Source organism: Oncorhynchus tshawytscha, unplaced genomic scaffold, assembly GCF_018296145.1.
Source record: "Oncorhynchus tshawytscha isolate Ot180627B unplaced genomic scaffold, Otsh_v2.0 Un_contig_178_pilon_pilon, whole genome shotgun sequence".
In the NCBI taxonomy this organism is placed as follows: Eukaryota; Metazoa; Chordata; class Actinopteri; order Salmoniformes; family Salmonidae; genus Oncorhynchus; species Oncorhynchus tshawytscha.
In genome coordinates this window covers 1-10,000 of record NW_024609764.1, presented here as the reverse complement: position 1 = coordinate 10,000, position 10,000 = coordinate 1, and the positions used below count along the sequence as shown (strand labels likewise).

General features: G+C 44.7%; 1 protein-coding gene across 1 annotated transcript in view; it reads right to left on the bottom strand.

The window, feature by feature from the left end:
• The window catches only part of LOC112255866 (CDK5 regulatory subunit associated protein 1-like 1), a gene marked incomplete at its 5' end in the record, with an annotated part of 33,674 nt that extends 27,566 nt beyond the window's left edge, over positions 1-6,108 (bottom strand). Inside the window, 1 exon segment of the mRNA XM_024428703.2 lies at positions 5,944-6,108. Coding sequence (XP_024284471.1) covers positions 5,944-6,108 — 165 coding nt within the window.
• Positions 6,109-10,000: the final 3,892 nt, after the last annotated feature.

The following is a 10,000-nucleotide window of genomic DNA, read 5'->3' as shown; positions in this document are numbered from 1 at the left end:
CTATTCTCTATATAGTGTCTGAAATGGCTTCCTGTTCTCCATATAATGCCCCCAAGCCATAACTCTTGAACATTTAGTAAAATGGCTACCCAGACTATTTGCGTTGCCCCCCCCCCACCTCTTTTACGCTGCTGCTACTCTCTACTCTCTCTGTTATTATCTATGCATACTCACTTTAATAACTCTACCTACATGTACTTATTACCTCAATACCGGTACTCCCCGCACATTGACTCTGTAACACCCTGTATATAGCCTCCACATTGACTCTGTACCGGTACCCCCTGTATATGGCCTCCACATTGACTCTGGACCGGTACCCCCTGTATATAGCCTCCACATTGACTCTGTAACACCCTGTATATAGCCTCCACATTGACTCTGTAACACCCTGTATATAGCCTCCACATTGACTCTGTACCTGTACCCCTGTATATAGCCTCCACATTGACTCTGGACCGGTACCCCTGTATATAGCCTCCACATTGACTCTGGACCGGTACCCCCTGTATATAGCCTCCACATTGACTCTGGACCGGTACCCCCTGTATATAGCCTCCACATTGACTCTGTACCGGTGCCCCTCACTCTTTACGCTGCTGCTACTCTCTACTCTCCCCCACTGTATATAGCCTCCACATTGACTCTGGACCGGTACCCCCCTGTATATAGCCTCCACATTGACTCTGTACCGTAACCCCTGTATATAGCCTCCACATTGACTCTGTACCGGTACCCCTGTATATAGCCTCCACATTGACTCTGTACCGGTACCCCCTGTATACAGACTCCACATTGACTCTGTACCGGTACCCCTGTATATAGCCTCCACATTGACTCTGTACCGGTACCCCCCTGTATATAGACTCCACATTGACTCTGTACCGGTACCCCCTGTATATAGCCTCCACATTGACTCTGGACCGGTACCCCCTGTATATAGCCTCCACATTGACTCTGGACCGGTACCCCCTGTATATAGACTCCACATTGACTCTGGACCGGTACCCCCTGTATATAGCCTCCACATTGACTCTGTACCGGTACCCCCTGTATATAGCCTCCACATTGACTCTGTACCGGTACCCCCTGTATATAGCCTCCACATTGACTCTGTACCGGTACCACCTGTATAGAGAGCCCTGGCTCTGATCTGACCACATCTTAGCCTGCAGACCCACTGACTCACACCCACGGAAAATGTATGCCCCCCCAATGTACTGTACAGGTCAGGCTACATTGTGTACCTATGTGTCTATGTTTGTAAACACTGCCTGTCTGAGTGTCTGAGTGTGTGCTGCACACTAATGTATGTTACACGGATTAAAAACAGGGTTCACTAACTTCTTCCAATTCTGAAATAGCTCTTCAAGCTGCCCATTTCATTTACATTTTAAAGATATCTGAAATAATAAACCTTAAAAGAGTAGATTATTTTTTTAATTGAGTAGATGAATCATACAGAAGGGGTCTGAGTGATTAACTGGTGAACCATCTAGTGAAGGACCTGTCAGGTTGATAGGTAGTACTTAAGGCATCATCTAGTGAAGGACCTGTCTGTCACACCCTGACCATAGTTTGCTTTGTATGTTTCTATGTTTTGGTTGGTCAGGGTGTGAGCTGAGTGGGCATTCTATGTTACATGTCTAGTTTGTCTGTTTCTATGTTTGGGCCTGATATGGTTCTCAATCAGAGGCAGGTGTTCGTCATTGTCTCTGATTGGGAACCATATTTAGGTAGCCTGTTTGGTGTTGGGTTTTGTGGGTGATTGTTCCTGTCTCTGTTTTGCACCAGATAGGGCTGTTTAGGGTTTCACACGTTTCTTGTTTTTGTAATCAGTTGTTCATGTGTACATTTATGTATTAAAAGAACCATGGACACTTACCACGCCGCATATTGGTCCTCTGATCCTTCTCGCCTCTCCTCTTCGGGAGAAGAGGAGGAAATCCCTGACACTGTCAGGCTGATAGATAGTATTTAAGGCATCATCTAATGAAGGACCTGTCAGGCTGATAGATAGTATTTAAGGCATCATCTAGTGGAGGACCTGTCAGGCTGATAGGTAGTACTTAAGGCATCATCTAGTGAAGGACCTGTCAGGCTGATAGGTAGTACTTAAGGCATCATCTAGTGGAGGACCTGTCAGGCTGATAGATAGTATTTAAGGCATCATCTAGTGAAGGACCTGTCAGGCTGATAGATAGTATTTAAGGCATCATCTAGTGAAGGACCTGTCAGGCTGATAGATAGTATTTAAGGCATCATCTAGTGAAGGACCTGTCAGGCTGATAGGTAGTACTTAAGGCATCATCTAGTGAAGGACCTGTCAGGCTGATAGATAGTATTTAAGGCATCATCTAGTGGAGGACCTGTCAGGCTGATAGATAGTATTTAAGGCATCATCTAGTGAAGGACCTGTCAGGCTGATAGGTAGTACTTAAGGCTCCATTTATAAAACCAGTGATTAAAGTGATTAAAAGATGGAGTGGCCTGCCCTACTGCCTGTCTGTCCCGTCCGTGAATTCTATCTAAGAACTATTGTAGGGAGGAACAGATGGCCTAGGAGCAGACACAGTGTGAGTTCAGACTGGCACCCAATTCCCTACTGTATATAGTAGGACTACTTTAGACCAATAGTCAATGAGGCTGAGAGAGGAGAGGAGAGTTTCACTAGCAGATTCATTTAAGCATCTCTAGAAAGCCTAAATCAAGTCCTTCATTCTACCAGACACTCCGGAGTGGACTAGTCTTATCTATTCAGATTGGTGTTGTCACCATTTCAGTGTCACCATTCCAATGTCACCATGCCAGTGTCACCATTCCAATGTCACCATTCCAATGTCACCATTCCAGTGTCACCATGCCAGTATCACCATGCCAGTGTCACCATTCCAGTGTCACCATTCCAGTGTCACCATGCCAATGTCACCATGCCAATGTCACCATTCCAGTGTCACCATGCCAGTGTCACCATTCCAGTGTCACCATGCCAGTGTCACCATGCCAGTGTCACCATTCCAGTGTCACCATGCCAGTGTCACCATTCCAGTGTCACCATTCCAGTCTCACCATGCCAGTGTCACCATGTCAGTGTCACCATTCCAGGGTCACCATTCCAGTGTCACCATTCCAGTGTCACCATGTCAGTGTCACCATTCCAGTGTCACCATGCCAGTGTCACCATTCCAGTGTCACCATTCCAGTGTCACCATGCCAGTGTCACCATTCCAGTGTCACCATTCCAGGGTCACCATTCCAGTGTCACCATGCCAGTGTCACCATTCCAGTGTCACCATGTCAGTGTCACCATTCCAGTGTCACCATTCCAGTGTCACCATGTCAGTGTCACCATTCCAGTGTCACCATGCCAGTGTCACCATTCCAGTGTCACCATTCCAGTGTCACCATTCCAGTGTCACCATTCCACCATACTAGATGTTCCTCGGCAAAAAAAGAAAACATGAAGCAGACTCTATGCTCCTTTAAAACTTAAAATACTGTGTGCTATAGCTCACTAATATAAATACTGTGTGCTATAGCTCGCTAATATAAATACTGTGTGCTATAGCTCGCTAATATAAATACTGTGTGCTATAGCTCGCTAATATAAATACTGTGTGCTATAGCTCGCTAATATAAATACTGTGTGCTATAGCTCGCTAATATAAATACTGTGTGCTATAGCTCGCTAATATAAATACTGTGTGCTATAGCTCGCTAATATAAATACTGTGTGCTATAGCTCGCTATAATAAATACTGTGTGTTATTGCTCGCTAATATAAATACTGTGTGCTATAGCTCGCTAATATAAATACTGTGTGCTATAGCTCGCTAATATAAATACTGTGTGCTATAGCTCACTAATATAAATACTGTGTGCTATAGCTCGTTAATATAAATACTGTGTGCTATAGCTCGCTAATATAAATACTGTGTGCTATAGCTCGCTGTGTGCTAATATAAATACTGTGTGCTATAGCTCGCTAATATAAATACTGTGTGCTATAGCTCGCTAATATAAATACTGTGTGCTATAGCTGTGTGCTATAGCTAATAATAAAATACTGTGTGCTATAGCTCGCTAATATAAATACTGTGTGCTATAGCTCGCTAATATAAATACTGTGTGCTATAGCTCGCTAATATAAATACTGTGTGCTATAGCTCGCTAATATAAATACTGTGTGCTATAGCTCGCTAATATAAATACTGTGTGCTATAGCTCGCTAATATAAATACTGTGTGCTATAGCTCGCTAATATAAATACTGTGTGCTATAGCTCGCTAATATAAATACTGTGTGCTATAGCTCGCTAATATAAATACTGTGTGTTATTGCTCGCTAATATAAATACTGTGTGCTATAGCTCGCTATAATAAACACTGTGTGCTATAGCTCGCTAATATAAATACTGTGTGCTATAGCTCGCTAATATAAATACTGTGTGCTATAGCTCACTAATATAAATACTGTGTGCTATAGCTCGCTAATATAAATACTGTGTGCTATAGCTCACTAATATAAATACTGTGTGCTATAGCTCGCTAATATAAATACTGTGTGCTATAGCTCACTAATATAAATACTGTGTGCTATAGCTCGCTAATATAAATACTGTGTGCTATAGCTCGCTAATATAAATACTGTGTGCTATAGCTCGTTAATATAAATACTGTGTGCTATAGCTCACTAATATAAATACTGTGTGCTATAGCTCGCTATAATAAATACTGTGTGTTATTGCTCGCTATAATAAATACTGTGTGCTATAGCTCGCTATAATAAATACTGTGTGCTATAGCTCACTAATATAAATACTGTGTGCTATAGCTCGCTATAATAAATACTGTGTGTTATTGCTCGCTATAATAAATACTGTGTGTTATAGCTCGCTATAATAAATACTGTGTGTTATTGCTCGCTATAATAAATACTGTGTGCTATAGCTCGCTATAATAAATACTGTGTGTTATAGCTCGCAAAAATAAACTAAATGTGACTCTGGGTGACAAGATAAGGCAGGCTGTTTTGTCCAACATTAAGAAGGTTATTCCTCGAGACACTGAGACCGCTTCCTGTTTCGTTTCCTTTGCTTCCTGGTACCGTGACAACACTAATTCAGGTAGTTACTGCTTCCTGGTACCGTGACAACACTAATTCAGGTAGTTACTGCTTCCTGGTACCGTGACAACACTAATTCAGGTAGTTACTGCTTCCTGGTACCGTGACAACACTAATTCAGGTAGTTACTGCTTCCTGGTACCGTGACAACACTAATTCAGGTAGTTACTGCCTCTTCACGCTGACTGAATGGGAGACTTTCTCCTCTGTTCATAATGTCTTTTTCTGTTCATGCAATTCTTTTATTCACGTATTGCCTTTATTCAACCTGGTAAGCCAATGGGAAGACATGCCCTTTGACGACCTGAGATCGCTCGGCCTACCAGCTTCCTCCTGAAAAGAAAATACTTGAACCTCTAACCTCTGACTTCAATAGGGCCATTGATGTGACAACATCAGGAAAGACTTCACACGGTGTTCAGGCGGATTGACGCAGTGAATGAAATGTCATTTACAAGCCTAGACTAATAGTAATAACAGTCATGTAGTTACGGCTTCCAATCCTTTCAAATCACCTTGGTTCCCTGGAAGAGAAGGCAGCTATTGGAGGAACTTGGAGGAACAGCTCAGAGTGTGACGGCTGCCCCTGAAGTAACCCTGCCAGCCTCACAGTAAACTGGCTTGAAAGACTCTTTTATTTCAAGCAGAGCAACAATAAAACAACAAATCCTATATGGAAAAAAATAACCATTTTGCTGTAGGTCTGTTCCATTGTTAACCTATTGCCGTAGATATTCTCCTGTCTGAGAGAGCTACCACTGTAGCTATCTATAGGAGTTGACAGAGGAGACACAAACACAGTCGTATTGAATAGGTTACCTGACTGAGCCCAGACACCTCCCCCTGCTGCAGCGGCTCGGCGATGGAGGGAGTGAACACTACGGAGCCGTCCAGCGGTCTTCCCTTCAGGAAGTGTTTGCCAGCCTCGAAGATCTCCACCTCAATCATCTTCCCCTTGAAGTCTGACCTCTTGGGCACCAGCACCTGACACAGGAAATATGAAATGGGAGGGTGGGAGGGGGGGTTAGAGGTCAATGTGTGAAATCCATTGAACATGGGAAAAACTGTTGTCAGAGAAGCATGGTGTAAAAATAGGTGATGGATCGCCACCCGCTCAGTGTTGTAACGGTACACCTGAACACTACTGGAGGTTTCTTAAAGTCATGTGGACCAGTTTAGGAGGATTCAAATGTCCTGGTGGTGTTGGATGCCAAGGAGACATGGGGAGACAGGTAGCCTAGTGGTTAGAGTGTAGGGGCGTCAGGTTGCCTAGTGGTTAGAGTGTTGGACTAGTAACCGAAGGGTTGCAAGATCGAATCCCTGAGATGACAAGAAAAAAAAAAAATGTTGTTCTGCCCCTGAACAAGGCAGTTAACCCGCTGTTCCCCTGAACAAGGCAGTTAACACATAACCCACTGTTCCCTTGACCAAGGCAGTTAACCCACTGTTCCCCTGAACAAGGCAGTTAACCCACTGTTCCCCTGACCAAGGCAGTTAACCCACTGTTCCCCTGAACAAGGCAGTTAACCCACTGTTCCCCTGAACAAGGCAGTTAACCCACTGTTCCCCTGACCAAGGCAGTTAAGCCACTGTTCCCCTGACCAAGGCAGTTAACCCACTGTTCCCCTGACCAAGGCAGTTAACCCACTGTTCCCCTGAACAAGGCAGTTAACCCACTGTTCCCCGGTAGGCCGTCATAGTAAATAAGAATTTGTTCTTAACTGACTTAGTTAAATAAAGGTTAAATAAAATAATGCCAGTGAAGCCAGTAAAAGGTTTAGAGTTGTCCTCCTCCAGTACCAGCCAATGGGAGTACAGTACAGCAGGGGATGTGTCCTCCTCCAGTCCCAGCCAATGGGAGTACAGTACAGCAGGGGATGTGTCCTCCTCCAGTCCAGGTCAATGGGAGTACAGTACAGCAGGGGATGTGTCCCAGCCAATGGGAGTACAGTACAGCAGGGGATGTGTCCAGCCAATGGGAGTACAGTACAGCAGGGGATGTGTCCCAGCCAATGGGAGTACAGTACAGCAGGGGATGTGTCCCAGCCAATGGGAGTACAGTACAGCAGGGGATGTGTCCTCCTCCAGTCCCAGCCAATGGGAGTACAGTACAGCAGGGGATGTGTCCCAGCCAATGGGAGTACAGTACAGCAGGGGATGTGTCCCAGCCAATGGGAGTACAGTACAGCAGGGGATGTGTCCTCCTCCAGTCCCAGCCAATGGGAGTACAGTACAGCAGGGGATGTGTCCCAGCCAATGGGAGTACAGTACAGCAGGGGATGTGTCCCAGCCAATGGGAGTACAGTACAGCAGGGGATGTGTCCCAGCCAATGGGAGTACAGTACAGCAGGGGATATATTGTTAGACTACACATCAGTGAGCACAGCTTGCTCCTAGCAGCCCCTGGAGTTTGGGAACAGGGCTTAGTGTTCCAGCTCGGACCGCTGTGGCATTCCCAGTATCCCCAAGGCAGATCTAACCCCTGTTCGTTCACAGCACATTCCTCCACTGCTCCCTGAGATTACACACTTATATATGCATCAGGTCCTATAGAAAAGTTGGATCCAACCTCCACACAATTGGATTTAAAGATGCTTGTGTAGAGGAGATTAATCTACAGGGGTTTGGGGTTGTAATGGCCTTCATTATGTTGTGGTTGGTTGGTAGTGTTGGTATTAGCCTGGCATTTAAACTGATTAGCCTGGCATTTAAACCCCCTTCCCCCATCAACCCCCCCCCCCTTCCACAGCCCCCATTCAACCATCAACAGCGCCCCATCTATGGGGGAAGGGGGGCTGTTGATGGGAGGAGGGAGGGGGGGCTGTTGATGGGGGGGGAGGTTGATGGGGGAAGGTTGGAGGTGGGGAAATGACAGGCAGAAGGCCTGGCTTGGTGAGGAGATGTCTGAAAGGCCCTATTATGTTCCATCAAAACTCTATACTATAGAGAATATCTTTGGATCTGACAATTACTTTTTCAATTAACTGGAAAATAAGTGTGTTTCCCCTGAATGCTGCTGCCCCTAATTGTCTTATTCTTTCTGTGGCTCTAAATTAAAATTCTTAAGTGTGACAATTGTTTTTTTCATTCAATTATGTAAAGCGCTCAAGGTCAAACGTTGGCATGTTCTGAGAGAGACGAGCTTCACATCTCAACTGAACAGAAAACAGGCGGTGGGGTGCTTGACAACGAGAACAAGTCTTCAGTCGTTTCCTTTAGAAATATCTGTATACCATGTACATTGATGAGCCACTCATGACAGAATCCTCATATCTATATGATTTAGTGTGAGGTACTGTTGGGACCTGTTCCCAGTGGACAGCGTTGTAGTTAACTCCAGTTTATAGACATCCTTACCACGTAGTACGGCTCTCTCATGCCTGTTCAAAGGGTGTCTGGACAACAAAAAGATCCTTCCTTCCACACGGGTTATGTAAAGGATGTACAGTGTACTCAGAAAGTATTCAGACCCCTTGACTTTGTTGTGTTACAGCCTTTTTCTAAAATGGATCAAATAAAATAAAAATTCCTCAGCAATCTATACACAATACCCCATAATGACATCACAATACCCCATAATGACATCACAATACCCCATAATGACATCACAATACCCCATAATGACATCATCAATACCCCATAATAACATCACAATACCCCATAATGACATCACAATACCCCATAATGACATCACAATACCCCATAATATAATACAATGAAGCGAAAACATTTTTTTTTTTGCAAAGGTATTACAAATAAAAAAACAGAAATACCTTATTTTAATAAGTATTCAGACCCTTTGCTATGAGACTCGAAATTGAGCTCAGGTGCATCCTGTTTCCATTGATCATCCTTGAGATGTTTCTACAACTTGATTGGAGTCCACCTGTGGTAAATTCAATTGATTGGACATGATTTGGAAAGGCACAGACCTGTCTATATAAGGTCCCACAGTTGACAGTGCATGTCAGAGCAGAAACCAAGCCATGAGGTCGAAGGAATTGTCCGTAGCAATCGGGGGAGAAGGGTCTTGGTCGGGGAGGTGACCAAAAACCTGATGGTCACTTTGACAGAGCACTAAAGTTCCTCTGTGGAGATGGGAGAACCTTCCAGAAGGACAACGATCTCTGCAGCACTCCACCAATCAGGCCTTTATGGTTGAGAGGCCAGACGGAAGCCACACCTCAGTAAAAGGCACATGACAGCCTGCTTGGAGTTTGCCAAAAGGCACCCAAAGACTCTCAGACCGTGAGAAACAAGATTCTCTGGTCTGATGAAACCAAGATTGAAATCTTTGGTCTGAATGCCAAGCTTCGCGTCTGGAGGAAACCTGTCACCATCCCTACGGTGAAGCATGGTGGTGGCAGCATCATGCTGTGGGGATGTATTTCAGCGGCAGGGACTGGGAGACTAGTCAGGATTGAGGCAAAGATAAACAGAGCAAAGTACAGAGAGATCCTTGATGAAAACCTGCTCCAGAGCGCTCAGGACCTCAGACTGGGGCGAAGGTTCACCTTCATACAGGACAATAACCCTAAGCAGACAGCAAACACAATGCAGGAGTGGCTTCGGGACAAGTCTCTGAAAGTCCTTGAGTGGCCCAGATAGATTCCCGGACTTGAATCCGATCGAACATCTCTGGAGAGACCTGAAAATAGCTGTGCAGCAACACTCCCCATCCAACCTGACAGAGCTTGAGAGGATCTGCAGAGAAAAATGGGAGAAACTCCCCAAATACAGGTGTGCCAAGCTTGTAGCGTCATACTGAAGAAGACTGGAGGCTGTAATCACTGCCAAAGGTGCTTCAACAAAGTACTGAGTAAAGGGTCTGAATACTTATGGAAATGTTATATTTCAGTTTTTTTATTTGTAATAT